Below are 23,480 nucleotides of genomic sequence, written 5' to 3'. Positions count from 1 at the left end.
TCTCTGGTTGGGGAATAAGATCCCACATGCCACAACTACGAACCCGTGCAGCCAAACAAATAAAAATAAATATATACAAAAAAGAGAGAGACAGTGGTTAACAGGGGCAGTGGGAGAAGAACCGGGTCATAGCTTCCTTTGGGTTTTCACAACATTTGGGAATAGAGCTTTTAAATGGATCTCTTCACCTTGACCTATATACATCAGAGACATTAAATATCCAATTAGGAGCCTCACCAAGGGCTTCTGCAGACCTGCAGGTTGATGATCCCTGGTGGAGACTGGAGTGGGGGGCTGGTATGTATCTGGTCTCACTGTAACGTCCTGTCACTCAACATGGTTCCTCAGGACAGAAGTTTTCTTTCTTTCTTCGCCACGCGCAGCAGTTGCCTTGGTTGCTGCTCTGTGCAACCTTGCTTAAGTGTGATGTAATGGTCACCCTCATTGTGGGTTCCTCTCCTTGTAGCGGTTCTCTGACATGTATAAAGTCCACTGCACTGAGGAGTGTTATGGGGGTAGGGACCCAACAGAAGCCTCGATCACTGGGAGGCATTTTTAAATGAATTCTTTTGTTCTGTGTCTCCACAGCAGCCAGAAAACTTGCTCAGAAAGAGACTGGACATGCTAATACGCAAACCAAACGCTTCAAAGGAGTATCATCAGTCCTCTCCAGCTTGCTTTTCCTGCTTCTATAGAGAAGGGCCAGTCACCACCTTTCTATTTCAGTCACATTATGGTTCTGTGGGAACTGTCATTTTCCTTTACTGCGGTTTCCAAGGCCTGAAAATAACCTCCTCATTAGCTTCACTCAAGTTCATTGTTAACATAAATAGGCCAAAATAGGCAGCCACATATAGAGCACTTTAAGGGAACCTTATCAGCACTGCTCATCTATTTATGTTCTAAACAGAAATATTCAAAAGAGCATGAAAAAAAATCCTTGGTTTTTCATATTCTCAGGAAATAAACTATGGATAATTTTTAACTTCCTGGAAAAGAATTAAGATGACTGATATCTTTTAATTCTGTTTAGGCTTGATTCTCTCTGTCATATCCAGGTGGCCACTAGCAGAAGCTTGAGTAATGTGGAAAATATGTCTGTGCAGCTGCTGGCAAAGAAGCAAAATTATACTTCCTCAGAAACAGTGTGACAGAGTTCCTGCAAAGGAATGCAATGTTGGCTGATTTGTAAGCAGAATTGCCACTGGTATGCACTCTCAAATCCAACCCCAACACTCCCTGGCCACATCCCATTCTGGGACTGCATGGCTGGAGCTCATAAAAATAGAATGGTTCCACTGTGGATCAGGTGCTCTCCTTTCCTGTTCATCCTTCAGGACACATTCATGCTTACGGTAAGGAAGGAAAACTAGCTCTGAGGGACAGCAAATGATAGCAGAGGATAAGATAGGGCCACACTGCCCCCTTCACTGGTAAAGGACAGTTAATGAGGGCTGTTTCACTAGCTCAGTTTCAACAGCACCCTTTGCTTCAAACTTTAGCCTCAAGTGTAGACTAAAGTCACCAGAACAATAGTTAACTACCAGTGGGGTTAGTGATTTTTACTATACTTGGCTTGAACAGAGGAGGAATGCAAACATTTCTCCCTGGGGAATTTCAAGACCGCTGATGAATGTGGAAACAAAATTCTATCTCAGGGGTTGGCAAACTTTTTCTGTAAAGGGCCAGATAATAAGTAGTCTGTGTGGGCTATATAGAGTCTTTTCAACTATTCAGCTGTTTAGATATACCTCTAAAGCAGCCATGGGCAATGTTAACAAATGAGTATGTGCTCCAATAAAACTTTATTTATAAAAACAGACAGTGGGCTGAATTTGGCCCATGGCCACAGTTTGCTGCCTCTTGTTCTAGCTAACAGGTACACTGATATTGCTACATAAGTGATTGAGAAATGATGGTGACCAGAACCAAGTTGTTCTGGAGAAAATAATTTATGGTATTAGTAGCCAGAATAGTGGGTGCTCTATGTGGAGTCTTAGGGGTTTAGGAAAGTAATTTGGGACACAGCATGAGGAAGTTTCTGGATTACTGATAATTTTCTGTTTCTTAATAAGGGTATTGGGAAAATTCACTGATTTTTGTGAAAACTCATTTATCAGATCAGATCAGATCAGATCAGTCGCTCAGTCGTGTCCAACTCTTTGCGACCCCATGAATTGCAGCACGCCACGCCTCCCTGTCCATCACCAACTCCCGGAGTTCACTCAGACTCACGTCCATCGAGTCAATGATGCCATCCAGCCATCTCATCCTCTGTCGTCCCCTTCTTCTCCTGCCCCCAATCCCTCCCAGCATCAGAGTCTTTTCCAATGAGCCAACTCTTCACATGAGGTGGCCAAAGTACTCGAGTTTCAGCTTTAGCATCATTCCTTCCAAAGAAATCCCAGGGCTGATCTCCTTCAAAATGGACTGGCTGGACCTCCTTGCGGGGACTCTCCAAGGGACTCTCAAGAGTCTTCTTCAACACCACAGTTCAAAAGCATCAATTCTTCGGTGCTCAGCCTTCTTCACAGTCCAACTCTCACATCCATACATGACCACAGGAAAAAGCATAGCCTTGACTAGACAGACCTTTGTTGGCAAAGTAATGTCTCTGCTTTTGAATATGCTATCTAGGTTGGTCATAACTTTCCTTCCAAGGAGTAAGCGTCTTTTAATTTCATGGCTGCAGTCACCATCTGCAGTGATTTTGGAGCCCAGAAAAATAAAGTCTGACACTGTTTCCCCATCTATTTGCCATGAAGTGATGGGACCGGATGCCATGATCTTTGTTTTCTGAATGTTGAGCTTTAAGCCAGCTTTTTCACTCTCCACTTTCACTTTCATCAAGAGGCTTTTTAGTTCTTCACTTTCTGCCATAAGGGTGGTGTCATCTGCATATCTGAGGTTATTGATATACCTCATATTAGTGGACTCATATAGTATTTGCCTTTTTTGTGACTGGCTTATTTCACCTAACATAGTGTCCTCAAAGTTCATCCAGATTATATGGCATGTGGGATTCCATTTCTTTTTATGGCTGAATAATATTCCATATGAATAGACCACATTTTGTTTATCAATTTATCTGCTGGAATTTTGGGCTATTTCTACCTTTTGCCTACTGTGAATAGTGTTGCTATGAACAAAGGTATGCAAATATTCCTTCAAGACCTTTTGGGTATCTCTTTCAATTCTTTTGACTATATATCCAGAGGTGGGGCTGCCAGATCATATGGTAGTTCCATTTTTAATTTTTGGAGGAACTTAAATATTGTTTTCAGTAGAGGTTGTACCATTTTATAATTACACCAATAGTGCACAAGGGTTTCCTTTCTCCACATCTTCACCCATACTTATTATTTTCTGGCTTGGTGATTACACAATAGGGCAATATTTTAGAGACCATTTTTTAAGGTTGGAAAGGCCTACCTAAATTAAACTCTAAATATCAAAGGCCTCCAAGAAAAATAACTTAAATCATTATTGAAACTTTGTGTTCATCTTAAAAGACCAGCAACATTTTGATATGACTTTACCTTCTTTGCTCAAAGTTTTTGAATTCATTGAATATTCCCAGCAGTTGAATGCACAATAGCATACTAAAAGATACATAACAACAAGGAAATTTTTAAAATTGTGTTTTCCTATCTTGCTTGAAATGCCACCTTTACCTATCTCCCAGAGAAAGCAATAATATGACTACCAAAAGAGCAAGTACATATAGGGTGAGTACGTAATTTATTTCATTAACTTTGGTTTCACCACACTGGAATGACTGGGAATTATCCTAAAGGAACAAGTAAATTAGCATAGGCAGAAGCTAAGAACAAATGGTGACGCAATCAGGAGGAAGAGAGACTAAGGTGTGAACTGAATCAGTGGGAGGTCAAACAGAAAAGCCAGGCTCCAGGAGCTACATATAGCTGCTTACCTTGCTCTTCCAAAAGGACTCGCACAGCTGAGTTTTCCTCTACTTTTTTTCTGGCTGCTGCTTCTTCTTCTTTTGACCATTGCATGTGATCCCTTTCAAAAAAATAAAGATTATAAAACGTGTTTTATAATTGAAGAAGGCAGAAAAAGAGTGCCAAGGGATACATCTTTCGTTCTAGATTAGTCAAAGACAGAGGATACAAACAAATCCCATACCAAATGAATGTATTTTGTGTCAGATGTTCCTTCTGACAGTGCTGGTATAATCCTGTAACTCCTACAGTTCTTCTGTTTAAATTTGGTTGTGTTGCAAGCCCCAGCCACCTTTTGGAACTGATTGCTGAAGTAATGTCCCAGGAGCACTATGATGGTTTCCTGTGTTTTATTCTAAAGCTTAATCTTTTTGTTAATCTATGTATTAGCATTCTTTAAAAGTTTTTTAATAGTCCTTTTACACTTTTCTTATTAGCTGCCTTAATTTCTGTGTATGGATTTACTTATGTTTAAATGATAGACTACTTGACACAGCATATTAAAAGGTCATCCTTCTAAGATCTGGCACTTTCTAGAAATAAGTATTTTCAGGTTCATAATTTACTCTATATGAGAGAATATTATTTTCTGCTACCAAAATACTTTTCTTGAAATATAAGTAACTTTATACAAAAAAGGTGATTTTTTGTTTTGTTTTTCAAAATCTGCATTTCTTTTTTTTTGCAATAGGTAAGACTATAAGTAGTAAGTGATACAATTTCCTGGAATAAACCACTTTTCTAAACAATAAAATTACATATGCAAAATTCAAGTCTGTTGCAGTGGTATAGGAGTAATGAGTCTCAGGACTAAGGTGGTGGCAATGGAAAACAGAAAGGAAGAGTAGAGGGAGTTGACCTGGAGATTAACTAGATATTGAGGGGAGAGAAGACTGAGAGTCAGGAATGATTCTAAGGTATTAAAACTGAGTACTGAGGAAAGTGGGGGCACCAATGACAGAATAAGGGGTTGCTTTGGGTGGAATGATGACAAGCTTGGTACTATTTTAAGTCATGCTTATGCAATCAGATATGACAGGGTATATTCTAGTGACCTGGTTATAAATACACCAGTGAAAGGTGAGAAATTACTTATTAGACGAATCAGAACCAATATACTGAAGTTCCTAGGAAAAGTATATGATAATGTAAAAATCAGAGTTTCACAGATGTTATTTAAAAAACCCAATTACTTACAAACCAAATAATCACTAAACAGCTTTATCACTTGCTTTAATGAATGAGATTGAAACAAATTTTTCCTTTGACTTATTTTAATATGTGTGAGCAATCACATATATAACTTGGACTTGATAAATACATTTTATATTCTGTACATAAAAATTACAGAGAATATTATTAGATGACAGTTATGACATTAAAGGCAAGAAATCATTTGTTGAAAAAAATAGTATTATTAAAGCTGGGGATAAGTTTCTCATCTGTAAATTTCTAAAAATATATAAGAAGGCAAATAGAACAGTCCATTTTCCTGTTAAAAAAATCAAGCTCTGAGACAAAGAGAGTATATGTGGTTTTTAGCTTTACACATTTGTTTTAAATTGTAAAACTTGCTTCTTCCTGAGTATTTAATAGATTCAGTTATTTCTTAAACTTCTCTAACTTCCTTACACTGTTTTTTATGTTGCTTCATTTTCTTAACTGCTAAGTGAGGAGAATATTATACCCTAAGCCCCAACAGAACAGATTTTCCACTATATAGTTACAGAATCCCCTCAGAAACCTATAAAATGTTTCTACTGTATTTATGGGGACTTCCTCCAGACCTGCTGCTTTATGGCTGTTCTTATATTAGAAGACTCTGATTCATGTATACCCAAGCCCAACAGACAGCAATAAGAATCATTCAGGTTTATAATAAATACAACTATAATACAATTTAAGCATAGAGACAGCTAACTAACAAACAAACTGAAAATAATCAGGTATTTAACAACCACCACCACCACAACTAAAGGAATAAAATGGTTTATACTGTTTGACTTGCAAATTATACTTCTGGGAATTTATTGTAATGAAGCCAATAAAACAGGAAAGTACCTGTACAACAGTATTCACTGGAATACCAAATATAATAGCAAAAAATTGTAAACAACCTCAGTGATAGGATAATGGAAAAATTATTGTAACTCAAAGGAATATTATGTAGACATTTAAAATGATACATATGAAGATTATTTAAAAATATGGAAAAGTGTATATGAAATAGCATGAGGTTAAAATGCAGGTCCCCAAACTGTAAATGTATTATAATCACAACTACACACACACACACACACACACACACACACTGGGTAAAATAAAAACAATTATAGTAGAATTATGGAATTAAGAGTAACTGCCTTACAGCCTAGATGGGAGGAGAGTTTGGGGGAGAATGGATATATGTACACGTATGGCTGAGTTTCTTCACTGTTCACCTGAAACTATCACAACATTGTTAATTGGTTACATCCCAATACAAAATAAAAAGTTAAAAAAAAGAGTAACTGCCTTAAAATTTCCTTAATATTTTAAAACTGCTTCAATTAGAGATAATTTAAAAAATATTTATAAAAAACTATACTGTATGTTTAAGATATATAACAATGGCCATTAAAACTTTACATTATCCTTTGGGAGAAAACCCAGCAATCTTTATAATAAAAAAGAATATGTTTTCCTAAATAAGAGAATTGAGAAGAAAATATAAAATATATTGAGTATTTCTCCTGAAAACTTGAATTTGAGAAAAAAAAATCTTAAAAAGACAGGATTTTTAAAAAGAAAATTTTCACAACATGGCTAGTAGAATAAAATCATAATTTTGGAGTAGTCATAAGTCCTATGAGTTCAGTTCATATGTGTCCGTGTGTGTGCAATTTTATATTCCTTCTATATACATAGTACATAGTACAAAGGCTTTGACTATGTGGATCACAACAAACTGCGGAAAATTCTTAAAGAGATGGGAATACCAGACCACCTGACCTGCCTCCTGGGAAATCTATATGCAGGTCAAGAAGAAACAGTTAGAACTGGACATGGAACAATGGATTGGTTCCAAATCGGGAAAGGAGTATGTCAAGCCTGTATATTGTCACCCTGCTTATTTAACTTATATGCAGAATGAATCACGTGAAATGATGGGCTGGATGAAGCACAAGCTGGAATCAAGATTGCTGGGAGAAATATCAATAATCTCAGATACACAGATGACACCACCCTTATGGCAGAAAGTGAAGAAGAACTAAAGAGCCTCTTGATGAAAGTGAAAAAGGAGAGTGAAAAAGTTGGCTTAAAACTCAACATTCAGAAAACTAAGATCATGGCATCTGGTCCCATCACTTCATGGCAGATAGATGGAGAAACAATGGAAACAGTGACAGACTTTACTTTCTTGGGCTCTAAAATCACTGCAGATGGTAACTGCAGCCATGAAATTAAAAGATGCTTGCTCCTTGGAAGAAAAGCAATAACTAACCTAGAGAGCATATTAAAAAGCGGAGACATTACTTTGCCAACAAAAGTCCATCTCTTCAAAGCTATGGTTTTTCCAGTAGTCATGTATGGATGTGAGAGTTGGACTATAAAGAAAGCTGAGCGCTGAAGAATTGATGCTTTTGAACTGTGGTGTTGGAGAAGACTCTTGAGAGTCCTTTGGCCTGCAAGGAGATTAAACCAGTCAATCCTAAAGGAAATCAACCTCGAATATTCATTGGAAGGACTGATGCTGAAGCAGAAACTCCAATACTCTGGCCACCTGATGTGAAGAACCGACTCACTGGAAAAGACCCTGATGCTGGAAAAGATTGAAGGTGGGAAGAGAAGGGGATGACAGAGAATGAGATGGTTGGATGGTTGGACTGACTCAATGGCCATGAGTCTGAGTAGGCTCCCTAAGTTGGTGATGGACAGGGAAGACTGGTGTGCTGCAATCCATCGGGTCGCAAAGAGCTGGACACGACTGAGCGGCTGAACTGAACTGATACATAGTACAAGTGATGGTTCCTTGCTTAGCTTTAAGTTGATGACAATAACAATCTAAATAATCGTGCATTTGGTTTGGTTTCAAAAAGTTAAAACACACACACATGCTCTCCACAGTCACTTAGCTTGGGTACTAATGTTTCTGAGGATCCTACTTATAGAAAACTCTGCTGAACGTGGTGCCACTTCCTATTATAATTTTTAACAATCAGTTAGATATAAAACAAAGTACCCAGTGTAAGCTATGCATATAAAATGTTTTGTCTTTGTCATTTACTGTGTATGTAAAAGTGTTATTACAGAATATAATTTAAAGATAAATTTAAGGAATGTATTAGGTGCCTAGTGAAATTAAAAATAAAATATTCTAAAGTAAAAGGAAGAAATAAAGTTAAATAGTTTCAGCCTAAAACTATTTCAATAATCTTTAATTTCATAACAAAGTCATTTTTATTACGTAGTCACAATTATAGTAACAGAAAAATCTGAAGTCTGACCTTTTGTTTAAATATCCTAATCAATTAACAATTCTTAATTTTTCAAGTTCCCTTCCTATATGTTTGGATACACACAAACACTTTTCTATAGAGCTATAAAATCTTCATAATTATTAACAGGACTTAAAACTGTTGTATAGGATCTGTGATTTGGACCATGACAGAGTACCTAGAAATAGGCTTATCTTTCTGCATAAACTATAATACATCTGGATAAAATAGTATATGAAGCAACTCTTTTTAGGCACTGGACTACACTTCAGACAGCACAGGACTGTGATCCTTAAAAGAAGAGAAAGACAAAAGGTCATTCCCCAATTCTCTGGCTTTCTGTCTAGGACATGTTCTAGACTGTGGTACAGAGGGGACTCCAAGAAGAGCCTGGCTGTCTCACTGAGTGACAGCTTTGTGAGTTAAGAAGGCAGAAATCAGGGTTCAGAGCCACTGAGATGGTGAGGCTTTGTGTGGCGGAATACTGAAGAAGAGAGGGCTGGACAAAGAGGAGGGCCACTGAAGTCTGCATAGATTGTGCAGTGCGGTGCTTGGAGATGCTAGAGCTCTGGCTAAGCCAGAGACCATTCTGAACACCTTGGGTATTCAGTTAAGACCCCCAAAATGCCACGCTATAGAAATAAGAACCACATTAGATTCAGAACAGATTTAGAAAACAAACTTTTATGGTTACCGGGGGAGGGGGTGGGGGGATCGGAGAAGGGATAAACTGGGACACTGACACGTACATGCCACTGTATATAAAATAGATACCTAATAAGGACCGACTATACATTACAGAGAACTCTATTCAATACTCTGTAACGACCTACATGGGAAAAGAACCTAAAAGAGAGTGGATATATGCATATGTATAACTGATTCACTTGGCTGTATACCTGAAACTAGCACAAAACTGTAAATCAATTATACTCCAATAAAAATTTAAAAAAGAAAAACATCTGTCAACCTTGATTTATATATGCAGTGAGGATATCTTTCAAAATTTAAAAACAGAGATATCTTCAGGTATATAAAACTTGAGAGAATTTGTTACCAGCAGAATCTACATGACAAGAAATTTTTTCAGACTAAAGGAGAATGGTACCACATAGACACTGAGGTAGACTCAAGAGACCACAAGCGATGAATATGTGACGAAGTATAAAAGACAATATTTTAAAAATTCTTTCTTAATTCCTCTTAAAAATTACTAACTATATACAGCAAAAATAAGGAATTACAAAGTTTATGACATGTATAGAAGTAAAAGTATGTGTTAGTTGCTCAGCTGTGTCTGATTCTTTGCAACCCCATGCACTGTAGCCTCCCAGGCTCCTCTGTCCATGAGATTCCTTCCCCAGGCAAGAATTCTGGAGTGGGTTTCCATTCCCTTCTCTAGGGGATCTTCCTGACCCAGGGATTGAACCCACATCTCTTGCATGGCAGGCAGATTCTTTACTGTCTGAGCCACTAGAGGGCTATAGCAGTAAACTATATAACCACAATAAAGCAAACTCTGAATGAATAAGTAGAAACACACTGTTGTAAGGTTTTTACATTTTACTGACATACAATGTTGTAAAACATTAATTCTAAGTGGACTTGTATGAAGTTGAGGAAGCACACTGCAATGTCTAGAATTGTGGTTCTCCAAGTGTGACCCATTTTCAGGTAGTTCATTAAGTCAAAACTATTTTCATAATAATACTGTCACTTGCATTTTTCACTGTGCAACATTTGCACTGATGGTATAAAAGCAACGATGGGTAAAACTGCAACTGCCCAAGTATGAAACGAGGCAGTAGCACCAAAGTGTATAGATGATCTCTGATTTATGATGGTTCAGTTTGTGATTTTTCGACTTTATGATGGTGCAAAAGTGATATGCATTTAGTAGACATCGTACTTGGAATCGTGGTCTTTTTCTGGGCTAATCATGGTGGTATAATACTGTCTCATGATGCTAGGCACTGGCAGTGACCTGCAGCTCCCAGTCAGCCATGTGATCACAAAGATGAACAATCAATACACTTAGAACCATTCTGTACAAATACAACCTTCTGTTTTTCACTTTCAGTACAGCCTTCAATATATTACACAAGATACTCAACAATTTATTAAAAAATATGTGTGGTATTAGATGATATTGCCCAATTGTAGGCTAATGTAAATGTGCTGAGCATGTTTAAGGTAGGACAGGCTAAATTCTGTTTGGTAGGTTAGATATATTAATTGGATTTTTGACTTACAATATTTTCAACTTATTTGTACATAACCCCATTGTAAGTCAAGGAAGATCTGTACTAGCAGTCATCAATTCTATACCACCAGTCAGGGGATGATAAAGAATGTACTAGTTTTTGTTTTAAAAAATTCAATTCACTGGAGAATGTGTTGGGAAGCATGCAAAAAGCTGCACACTGAAGACAGATGACTGACTTGTAGAAAAGCACTTGTACGATTGTTTGCATTGTGAAGTGAATTAGGTGCTTTTTTCATGGAATGCTATTTTTACTTGAAAAAGCAACCGTAGACAAACTACAGCTATTCAGACTTGAGTATTTGGCATCTTAAAAGTAAATGAAATGAGCTTTAAGGACAGTATTTGCTGTCAAAGATAAATTTTGTGCTTTCAAACAAAAATTTGAATCTTGGATAAACTGTGTCCACCGCCATGAGTTTGATAGCTTTCAATACTTAAAAAGATTTTTCCTGATGGGAATAATAGTGTATTAATAAATGTGATTTCTGATTATTAGTGAAATGTGTCATATGGATCTACATAAAACAGGGAACCAAACTTTCCAAATTATCCATGTGTGATATTATAAAATGATACCTAGGTTTAAAAAAAGATTCATTCAAAGTATATGGTGCTAAAAGAAAAGGGGGGAATGAGAGAGTCATTTCCTAGGCAGGGACTCCTAGGGAGTCTAGGGGTCCCCAAAGAGAGAGGGGTCTGGAATTCTCAAGGAGGAAAAAAAGGACAAACTTTTTTTCTTTCTCCACATTCCTTAGGATTATATACCAATAATGTATCCTGCCTAAGGACAGTCTTTGGATTCAACCTTCTGTTATTTTAAAAAGTTAATTATGGGAGTATACCTGGTCTTTACAAGGATGTATCTTGCCTGAGGACAGTGTTATCTTAAAATGTAAATTATGGGAGTAGGTCGGAGGAGGTCTTTACAACCTCCAGACATTCTTTGGATTATATAACCTCATTATTAACACTAGCAAGCGGGTACTCTTTCTGCCCCCTTCTGATGCCTATGTCAGAAGCTTTCTCTATCTCCTTTATACTTTAATAAAACTTTACTACACACACACAAAAAAAAAAAAAACAAAGTATATGGTGCAACAATGGTTTATAATATAGCAGAATATCAGAAGTTCACTGATATGGTTTCATATTCCATATTTGCAACTAAGAAACTGCTACTAAACTTATAAACTTATTGTGCTTATAAACTCATCATAAAAGTCTATTATAAAACTCTTCTCCTTTACAAGTACATATTTGTGTGAGGCCAAATTTTCTTTATATAATTCAACCTAAACAGCATGATATAACAGATTGAATGAAGAAGCAGATATAAGAATCCAGCTTTTTCCATTGTCAGATATTAAAGAGACTCTCAAATATTTAAAACAATGCCATTCCTTGAACTACATTTTTTGGGAACACACAAATATTTTCATTAAAATATGTAATTTATATGAACATATAATGAATTTATTATTGTTTTAAAATGAATTAATACTTTAAATGTTCAGTTTCAATCTCTAATATGGAACATATCAATATATACAGTCCACATAAAAAAAAGTTTTGGTGTCCTCAATGATTTACAGTGTACAGGGGTCCTAAGACCACAATGTTTGAAACTGTTGCTCTAAAATAACATCTAAAAAATAACTTTAAGATGTATAGTCAAAAAGTTAGTAGAGGAAAATAAAAGAACAGATGAGTCAAAAAATAAACAGAAATATAACCAGATTGTATTAACTTACAAAGCTACCAGGATTGGGTGTTACCTTAAATTTCTCGCTCTTTTTTTTTTCTTGGCGTTAGTTTAGTAGATCTAAAAAGGTACCAAATTGTTTTGATTTGTATTTCTTTTACTGTTGTATATTTTCCCATGTGTTCACATGTACTTCTTTCTGGGTCAACTTTCTATTTCTGTTGCCAATTTATCCACATAACAAAAGGTTTTCATGCTTTTCTAACAATATAACAAATACTCAAATGTTAATCTTGATATATGGCAGTGGAAAGTAATTTAGATTTTCTGTGTCTCTCAGTTTTAGTATTAGTAAAATAAGTGTAATAGTTCTCAAAACAGCATACAACTAAGATTATGTACTTTGAAATTATAATTATCCTATTTCATCAAATCTAAGATACCATTATTTTCTGTACCAGTACGAAAGAAAAAACACTTCCAATTACAACAGTAAGATGCTATCAATTTTAAGAAATATCCTGATTTTAGAGATAATTGGTGAAAAAATATCTTGGGTGGATAAAAGATAGCTGTTATAGATATATCAGACAATAACTGAATTAACTTCAATTAAATCTTTTCTACTATTGACACTAATTTATAATTCTGACTCCTGGATTTCCACTTATCTTTTTGGCTGTAATAAACATTTAAATTGATTGTTTTTATTAACAGTTCAGTTTCTCACTTAGGAAGGTATGATTTACAAAAGATACACAAAAGAACCAATGCCTTCTCACTTCTGCATAAAATGTAATAGAGTCCACAGTTGCTGGAAAAAAAAATTCACTCCTCTCATTAAACATTTACTAACAACCTGTATCTATTAGCCTGTGAACTGGGGATTTGAAGATGAAGATTTGGTGTAACTCAGAATTGTTAACGATGAGGAGCTGTAACAGATTATTAAAAAACAAAGATTATAAGATAGACAGTAAGATGGGAATAGGTATATGGGGGCATTCTTTTTAAAAAATCAAAATGCAAATAATACTAATGCTTATAAAGTTTTATCTCTACCTTATCTCTTATCCCCATGCCCATCCCTGAGATAAACACCATTATCAGTATGATGGGGACCTTTTCAGACATTTCTCTGAGTATTTAAAAACAAAGATATGAATATACATATAGTAGACATATAGAAATTTCTTAATAAAAATGAGGCCATACTAGAGATACCTTTCTGCAATTTGTTCCTGTTTAATGACATATCATAGCCAACTCTTGATATCAATACACATGGATCTTTCTTATTTTTATTAACTGCTACATTATTTTCCAATGTATGGATATAAACCATATTTTTAAAGGCCTTTTTGAGATACAATTGACATACAGCATATATTTAAAGTGTACGATTTGATAAGTTTGACAAATGTAATCTTCATGAAACCATCACCACAACCTAGATAATGACTATTATCCATCACCCTCAAAAGTTTCCTTGTGCCCTTTTGTATCTCCTCCCTTCCACCCTTCTCCTTCTCGTTACACCCATCTACTGCTTCACCATCAACCACTGATCTGTCGTCTGCCTCTACAGATTAGTTTGCATTTTCTAGTCTAGTAAAAGTAAAGTACACATTCTTTATTTCTAGCTTCTTCCATTCAATGCCCTCCTCCAGGGGATCTGCCCAACCCAGAGATCGAACCCAGGTCTCCCACATTGCAGGCGATTCTTTACTGTCTATTACAATTTGTTTATCCATTTACCTATTGATGGATATTTATTTGCATTGTTTCCAAATTTGATTATTACAAATAAAGCTGCTATGAACAATCATGTAAAAGTATCTGTATGGATATATGCTTTCTTTTCTCTTGGATAAATATCTAGGAATGGAATGGCTAAATCATATACAGGGTACCTGTTTAATTTTTAAAGAAGCCGCGAAGCTGTTTTCCAAAGTGATTGTATTATGTTCCCACAGCAGTGTATGAAAATTCCAGTTCCTCCACATCTTCACCAACAGTATTGGTACAGTATTTTGAATTTTAGTTTTTCTAATGAAAATGTAGTGGTATTTCACTGTGATTTTAATTTGCACTTCCCTAATGACTAATGGCGGAGAAGGCAATGGCACCCCACTCCAGTACTCTTGCCTGGAAAATCCCATGGATGGAGGAGCCTGGTGGGCTGCAGTCCATGGCGTCGCTAGAGTCAGACACGACTGAGCGACTTCACTTTCACTTTTCACTTTCATGCACTGGAGAAGGAAATGGCAACCCACTCCAGTGTTCTTGCCTGGAGAATCCCAGGGACGGGGGAGCCTGGTGGGCTGCCGTCTATGGGGTCACACAAAGTCGGACACGACTGAAGTGACGTAGCAGCAGTAGCAATGACTAATGGTGTTTGAGTATCTTTTCATATGCTTGTTACCTGTGTATGTTCTTAGGTATAGTGTCTGTTCAATATTTTGCCCATTTTTATAAGGTTGTTTGTTTACTGAATTTTGAGGGCTTTTTATATATTCTATTAGTCATAAAATGAACAAACTATTGATATATGCAACAACATGTATAAATCTACAAACATTATCCCTAGTAAAAGAGGCCAGACAAAAAACAGAGCATATATTGTGATTCCCTCTACATAAAATACTGGAAAATGCAAACTAATCCATAATGCATGCTATGTTCTTTCTCCTTCATTCCTTCTTTCCTTTATGTTTTGTTGGCAGATAAATTCTCTTTTATCTTTCTCAGTAAGCTTCTGTTTGAAGGCTGGGTATTATGTATTTTCTGCACTTTTCTGGTAATCTGAGGGTGTCAGAGGTAGGGGAGAAGGGAAAACTCTACTGAGTAGTGGGCAGACTTTATGAGGGTCTGGGTCTGCGTTTTTCTTTTTTGAGATTAAGTCCTATGCTAGGTTTCACTTTACCTAGTTAGGATGTGCCCTATTCCTAAGTGGGGGATTCCCCTGGGCTTTGGACAGTTCCCTCAATTCAGCATGGAACTCTGGAAAATGGTGAGCCCCACGATTTCCCCTGCTCTGCTAAGACCTAAAATTCTTCTCTAATAGGTAAGAATATGTATTTTCAAGGATTTGTTCTCAACTTTTGCCTAGTGAGTTGCCTAGTGAGTTTAGTAGTGATTCGTCAGCTGATCTTTCTGTAGTATTGCTTCTGAGGGATAGAGGTAGGGTTAGGAGCCACTCCAGATCCTTACTTGCACTGGTGGTAAAAGAACCCAACTGACAATGCAGGAGATGCAGGTTCAATCCCTGTGTAGGGAAGAACCCCTGGAGGAGGACCTGGCAACCCACTCCAGTATTCTTGCCTGGAAAATCCCACAGACAGAGGAGCCTGGCAGGCTACTATCCATAGCGTCACAAAGAGTCTGATACAACTGAAGTGACTTGGCATGCATACAAGTAAGGATGAATTACCCTGGCTTTTAGACTTCAACAACATAGGGCTGAGTTTTAAAAATCTTTTTCTGGCACTAAATGAAAATAATAACACTGCTGACACTTAATGTACATACATTATATCACACCTAAAAAGATAACTCACCACATGTTATGTTCAAAAACTTTTGTTGGATCAGTTAAAATCCTTGATCCCAGAGGGGCCACTGGGTGACAACCACTTTGGTATCTGTGAGGTACTTTTCTCATCCTTGGACAGGAAATATAATTTCTCCAAATCACATTCATCCTAATAGGTACCTGGAAAGTTTCAAACAATTAATTAGTCAATATGGATTAAACAATGTATTATTTACCTAAAGCCAAAAACTGGTATAAAAGAATGACAAACTGAGAAAGGACATGAAAACTAACCACTTTTAAATGAAAGATGGGCATGGTAGCTTCTCTCCTGAAGTATTTAGACTTAAGAGAAAGGGAAAGAGTATCTGGAGTGTGCAACACTGTCTGGCATTCTTTACAAGTCACAGCCTTGACAAACTTCGCTTTGCTTGGTATTTGCTTATATAATTCTTAGCACATGGCCAAAGCATGAAAGCCCAGAATCTGGATTTTGTATATTAAAAAGTTTTTTAAAGTTATTATTTTGCTTTGGGAATTCTATGCAAATGTATTTCTGGGAAATATTTGATGACCACTAGACCAAAAACCCAAGTAGAGGAGCAAAATAAGAAAACAAACTTATTAATCTCATTCTCTGGGTTGAGCTGAATAATATAAATACTGGTAAAATAAACAAGTGAATACCATATTAAGATCCCATCAGTTAATTCTAACAGTCATAACACATACATACATTTTTAAAGAATAATCAATCCATCTGCAAAACAGATTTCCCTGTACAAAAAGCATGCTTAAATCCCAGGTCAAAAGGAGAATAATCATTTGATTAGCCAAATCTATCTCCATTTCTGGAGAATAACTTAAACATTTAAAAAGTATGTTACTTTAATTATGTACCAGCATATATGTCAGCTTAAAATCTTTATGGAAAAGTATTAAAATAAGCTCTGCTGCTGCTGCTGCTGCTAAGTCGCTTCAGTTGTGTCCGACTCTAGAGAGCTTATTTTGTCTAGTACGAATCCACTGTAATACTGCTTGGCATTTCACCCTCATTCAGTTGTTCATTACAATATTCAGCCTAATGCTGTAAGCGGTCAGGTAGAAACAGATGCTAAAAAGTATGTATATATAATATGCATTAGACACTATCCAAAGTGCTATTAGGCATAAAAATGACATGTATTGTACACCCTTTACCACCTTGTGAAAGTCAAAAGGTTTTAAGACTGTGAATTTCAAAACAAACTGCAGAATGTCAAAAACATCTCAGAGTGCTTTTAAACATAAAATTCAAGATATTCTTTCCAGAGAAAAAAGGCTTAGTTATACACACCAAAAAGACTGCAATGATTCCATTTAAATGTGACTAACAGTGATGAGAAATGAAACATTCAATAGCTAGTGCAGATTTTCTATTTATTTGTTTTTCCTTCTCTAAATACAAGCTCGTTGGTGGAGGCAAATGAAATCAATGCCCCGCCCACCACTACCTTTCCTCTGCTGTGCCTTTGTTCTTTTCTCCTGCCACTGCTCTACAGAAGACTAACAAAACCCTACCAGCACAATTATTTTTAGAGCTCTCTTTCTGCACTGAATATTATTCATAAAATCTTCCATATGCTGAAGAGTAGAAATGGATTACACCTAGAAAAAGAGGCAATTCATGTTCAAAAGTATAAAATGATATAAATGTTTTCTGCCCAGGAAAGCAAAAATCAAAATGAAATTTCAATCCTTCAAATAATCATGTGATACTTATCTGTATCTACTATATATAGAAAAGGGAGAGAGGGGGGAAAAAAGATATGAGTTTCTCTCACTATAAATTACCAGGAACCTCTATAGACAGCTGGAGACAAAAAGCCATAACCAGATTGGGTATTAGGCAATTCAGGAAAATGTCAGAGAAGCATGTGCCTTGCAGACGGCTAGTCCATAGAAAAAACATGATGTGGCCAGCGCCTAAACATGTGGCAATTTGTCCTGCTTAGGCAGCTGCTTCTCTAATTAACCACATAAACATCTATTTCATTTATGTATCATCTGCAACAAGCTTGCATTGCTCTTTATCTTTATTATATAAATATACAGTGCATGCATGTGAATGCTGTCACTTCACTCGTGTCTGACTCCTTGTGACCTGATGGGCCACAGCCCACCAAGTTCCTCTGTCCAGGGGATTCTTGTATCTCCTTGGGATACTGGAGTGTATTGTCATACCCTCCTCCAGGGGATCTTTTCAACCCAGTGATCAAACCTGTGTCTCTTACTTCTCCTGCACTGGGAGCCAGGTTCTTTACCACTAGAGCCACCTAGGAAGCCCTAAATATATAGTAAATTTATATAATAAACATAAAAATGTAATAAAATTACATAAATGCTTTCTCAACTAAATTGTAAACATCTAAGGGTGGTATCAAGCTGCTCACAAATTACTTGTTTGATTACACAAAATTGATGCTTGTCTGACACAAATTTAATTGGAAGAAAGTTACTTCGTATTTCTCAAGGGGGCTCCTTATATCCTAATAGAGAAGAAGAAGGAAGTGACAGTGTGTACTTTAAGTGCACACTGTGTGCACAGTACACGGGCTACACTCCAGTTAGAGTCACTGCAATGATAAATAAATATGTACTTAATGTCTTGACTATTGTGTTAGCTTAACATTTACTGGATCATGGTTCCATTTTGTGATGGAAAAGAAGGGCAGGGTCAGTTTCCAAAAGAATTATGGTAGAGAATGTTGGTTTCTGCCACCAGAGAGTCCCCTCTCATTGTGTACCCTCTATTAACTCTCTTTTGGCATACCCTAAACTGAATACAAGTTTAACTAAGATATTATATGCATAATGAAATTATATGGATAAGTGGTGTTTTATTTGAAGTAGCACAAAGAAGCACAGCTAAAAATATTCTAATCATGCAAAAGAAGTCAGGAAAGGAAGGAGAAACTAGAGATCTAAACTAAAGATGGAACAATTGAAAAAACAAATAGCAAGATGCCATATTTAAATCCAACCATATCTGTAATTATATTAAGTGTAAATGGACTCCAGTTAAAAGACAAAGGTTGTTCACTTGTATAAAAAAGCAAGACTCAACCATATACATGGAGAAGGAAATGGCAACCCACTCCAGTGTTCTTGCCTGGAGAATCCCAGGGACAGGGAAGCCTGGTGGGCTGCCGTCTATGGGGTCACACAGAGTCGGACACGACTGAAGCGACTTAGCAGTAGCAGCAACCATATACAGGTTTCCTCCACTATCTGAAAGTGGAGCATTCCTGTGAAACCTTTTGTAAGCCAAAATGGTGTAAAGCAAAAAAGCAAGTAGCACACACCTTGCTAACAGATGCACAAAATAAATCAAGGTAAAGACAGGTGCTCAAAGTTATGGTGGCTTGATGCTGAGTGTAGTTCCCAGGGAAGGAGCTCAGAGATGCCACTCTCGATGGTTAGAGTTTGCACTGCCTCTCTATAACAGCTCACTGCAAAACAAACACTGAAAGCTATTTCCACTTTTCACTTCTTTTTGTAAAAGTGAAAATCCTCTTCAGATTTCTTTCATTTAGTGAAAACAGGTACCAATATAGGTCTTTCATCAAAGTGAAGTAGGTAAAGCAAACTTTCAAAAAGCAGGGCATACCTGTACTGTCTATAAGAGAAGCACTTTAAAGATACAAATATATTACAATTAAAAAAGAGATACCATCCAAACACTGCATGAAAAATACCAGTGGAGGTATAATAACAGACAAAGTAGACTTAAAAAAAGACTAGTACACTTAATAATGATGAGCCAATTCATCAAGATATAACAATCCTAAATGTGCATGTACCTGATAACAGAGCTTCAGAATACATGAAGCAAAAATAGAAATTTTAAAAAAAATTAATTTCACAGCAATACTTGAGACTTTTAAAAATTTGAGTATAATTGCTTTACAATATTGTGTTAACTTCTGCTCTACAACAATGTGAATCAGCTGTTAAGTATACATATAGCCCCTGCTCTGGAGCCTCCTTCCCACACCCACCTCCGTCCCACCCTTCTAGGTCATCACAGAGTAGGGAGCTGAGCTCCCTGTGCTACACAGTGGCTTCCCACTAGCTATCTACTTTACACATGCTAGTGTATATACGCCAACACTACTCTTTCATCCCCACTCTGCTTCTTCCTCCACTGTGTTCACAAGTTCGTTCTTTACATCTGTGTCTCTATTCCTGCCCTGCAAATAGGCTCATAAGTACATTTTTTGAGATTCCACATGTATGTGTTAAAATACAACATTTGTTTTTCTCTTTCTGACATACTTCAATCTGTATGACAGACTCTAGGTTAGGTTAATAGCGCTCTCTCGGTAATAAACAGAACAGCACTCAGAAACAAATTATCAAAAAATCAATAAGGACACAGAAAATTTGAACATTATCAACTTGACCTGAATGACATTTACAGAAAGAGCAATATAACTAATAACAGCAGAAAACACATTCTTTCAAGTGAACATGGAACATTTGCAAAGGCAGACCACATATGCTGGTGTTTAAAAAAAAGTCCTAATAAATCCCAATGTATTAAAATGATACAAACTATGCTTTCTGACCACAATAGCAATATAAAATATTAATATTTTTGATGAACTGACTCATTAATACTCATTAATAAATATCCCTCCTTATTTTGATTAACGGTCATTTTATTGAAGTCTATTTTGTCTCATATTAATATAACCCCACCAGCTGTCTTGTGTAGTGTTGTGTAGGGTATGTCTTTTAAAAAATATTCTGTGTTTACATTTAAAAGAATGAGCAGATTATTGATTCTTGCTTTTTTTATCCAAACACAAGATATCTAGAAAAATTCTCAAATGTTTTGAAGTTAAGCAACGTACTTCTATACAACCTATGAGTCTAAGATTTACATGAGTTAGTAAATCTTAAGGCAAATCAGAAAGTATATTGAACTGAATAATTATCAAATCTTAAAATATCAAATTTTGTGAGATGTATCTAAAGCAATGTTTAGAGAAAATTTTATAGTTTTATATGCTTTTATTAGAAAGGAAGAAAGATCTCAAATCAGTGATCTTGCCTTCAATTTCAAGAAACTAGAAAAACAGTAAATCTGATGAAAAGTAAGTAGAATGAAGGAAATAATCAAAAATAAAAGCAGAAATCAATGAAATAGAAAATGGACAAAACAGGGAAGATCAAGGCCAAAATTTGATTCTTTGAAAATATGAATAAAACTGATAAACCTCTGGAAAGACTGATACTAAACATTTGTGTTTCAGAAAATATAAATTTCTAATAACAGGAAGGAAAGAGGAGACATCACCATAGACCTTATAGGCCTGGAAAAAGGTAACAGGGAGATATGGTGAACAATTTTATTTTCTTTATTAAATGGGATTAATGCCTTGAAAAATACAGTTTACCAATAACTTACATAGTACAAGAAAAAATAGAAATAGCCCTAAATTTATTAAGTAAATTAAATTTATAGTTAAAAGCAAACAAACATCAGGCCCCATGGGCTGCAACCCATGGGGTTCCAAAAGAGTAGGACCCGACTTAGTGACTAAACAAAAACACATTTTAAAAAGCTCAGAAATTAACAAGTGTTGGTAAGGACAAGGAGAAACTGGAGTCCCTGTGAGTTGCTGGTGGGAATGTAAAATGGTACAATTGCTGTGAAAAACAGTACAACAATTCCTCAAAATATTAAACATGGACTTACCATACAATCTACCAATTTTACTTCTGGATATATACCTAAACAAAGTGAAAGTGGGGACTCAAAGAGATAACTGTACATCATGTTTATAGCAACATTATTGACAATAGACAAAAGGTGCAAACGATCCAAATGTCCATCAAAGATGAATGGACATCCTTTTATGATATACATATAAAATAGAACATTACTCAGGCTTTAAAAAGAAGGGAATTTGGAACATGCTGCAACATGGATAAGTCTTGAAGGCATTATGACAAGTGAAGTAAGCCAACTGCAAAAAGGCAAATGTTTTATCATTCCTCATATGAAGTTCCTAGAATGATCAAAAGTTCATAGAGACATAAAGTAGAATGGTATTGTCAGGCACTGGGAAGAGGAGTTCAGTATTTAATGGATATAAAGCTTTAGTTTGGGGAAGATGAAAAAGTTCTGGAGATGACTGGTTGTGGTGTTTGTACAACAGTGTGACTAAGCTGAATGCCACTGAGCTGTACACCTAAAAATAGCTAAAATGGTAAATTTATATATATTTTACCACAATATAAACAAACCAAAAAACCTTCCTACAAAGAAAACTGGAAGCTCTGATGGCTTCACTAATGAATACCAAATGTTTAAGGAAGAAATAACACCAATCTTACACAGACTCTTTCAAAAACTAGAGAAAACACTTCGCAATTTGTTTATGAGACCAGCATAGTGCGGTGGAAAAGCAGTATACTTGTATGAAATAAGGTTTTGAATACTAGCAACATTGTTGCAATGTTTCCTAAGTCTGTTTCCCCACAGACTTAGGACTTCTCCTTATAGTTTGGAATCAAGATTGTCAGGAGAAATATCAATAACCTCAGATATGCAGATGACACCACCCTTATGGCAGAAAGTGAAGAGGAACTAAAGAGCCTCTTGATGAAGTGAAAGTGGAGAGTGAAAAAGTTGGCTTAAAACTCAACATTCAGAAAACGAAGATCATGGCATCTGGTCCCATCACTTCATGGGAAATAGATGGGGAAACAGTGGAAACAGTGGCAGACTTTGTTTTTTGGGGCTCCAAAATCACTGCAGATGGTGACTGCAGCCATGAAATTAAAAGACACTTACTCCTTGGAAGGAAAGTTATGACCAACCTAGATAGCATATTCAAAAGCAGAGACATTATTTTGCCAACAAAGGTTCGTCTAGTTAAGGCTATGGTTTTTCCTGTGGTCATGTATGGATGTCAGAGTTGGACTGTGAAGAAGGCTGAGCGCCGAAGAATTGATGCTTTTGAACTGTGGTGTTGGAGAAGACTCTTGAGAGTCCCTTGGACTGCAAGGAGATCCAACCAGTCCATTCTGAAGGAGATCAGCCCTGGGATTTCTTTGGAAGGAATGATGCTGAAGCTGAAACTCCAGTACTTTGGCCACCTCATGCAAAGAGTTGACTCATTGGAAAAGACTCTGACGCTGGGAGGGAATGGGGGCAGGAGGAGAAGGGGACGACAGAGGATGAGATGGCTGGATGGCATCACTGACTTGATGGACATGAGTCTGAGTGAACTCTGGGAGTTGGTGATGGACAGGGAGGCCTGGCGTGCTGCGATTCATGGGGTTGCAGAGTCGGACATGACTGAGTGACTGAACTGAACTTATAGTTTGGAGATCCAACCAGTCCATCCTAAAGGAGATCAGTCCTGGGTGTTCACTGGAAGGACTGATGTTGAAGCTGAAACTCCAATATTTTGGCCACCTGATGCAAAGAGCTGACTCATTTGAAAAGACCCTGATGCTGGGAAAGATTGAGGGCAGG

The 23,480-nt window shown here is 36.5% G+C and overlaps 1 protein-coding gene across 4 annotated transcripts in view; it reads right to left on the bottom strand.

Annotated features, from left to right (window-relative positions):
* Window positions 1–23,480, bottom strand: part of METTL8 (methyltransferase like 8) — an 84,918-nt gene that overhangs the window by 22,109 nt on the left and 39,329 nt on the right. For 2 of the 4 annotated variants that reach the window (XM_027557857.1, XM_027557878.1), the window contains exons 2-3: window positions 15,972–16,126; window positions 3,935–4,026 (exon numbers count right to left, since the gene is read on the bottom strand). In XM_027557857.1, coding sequence (XP_027413658.1) covers window positions 3,935–4,026; window positions 15,972–16,114 — 235 coding nt within the window. In that variant the 5' untranslated portion in view covers window positions 16,115–16,126. Of the gene's footprint in view, window positions 1–3,934; window positions 4,027–15,971; window positions 16,127–19,290; window positions 19,438–23,480 lie in introns of those variants that run through there. The other 2 variants (XM_027557867.1, XM_027557888.1) reach the window with 2 other exon arrangements.

This window comes from Bos indicus x Bos taurus, chromosome 2 (assembly GCF_003369695.1).
Source record: "Bos indicus x Bos taurus breed Angus x Brahman F1 hybrid chromosome 2, Bos_hybrid_MaternalHap_v2.0, whole genome shotgun sequence".
In the NCBI taxonomy this organism is placed as follows: domain Eukaryota; kingdom Metazoa; phylum Chordata; class Mammalia; order Artiodactyla; family Bovidae; genus Bos; species Bos indicus x Bos taurus.
This window is presented reverse-complemented; position numbering and strand designations above follow the sequence as displayed.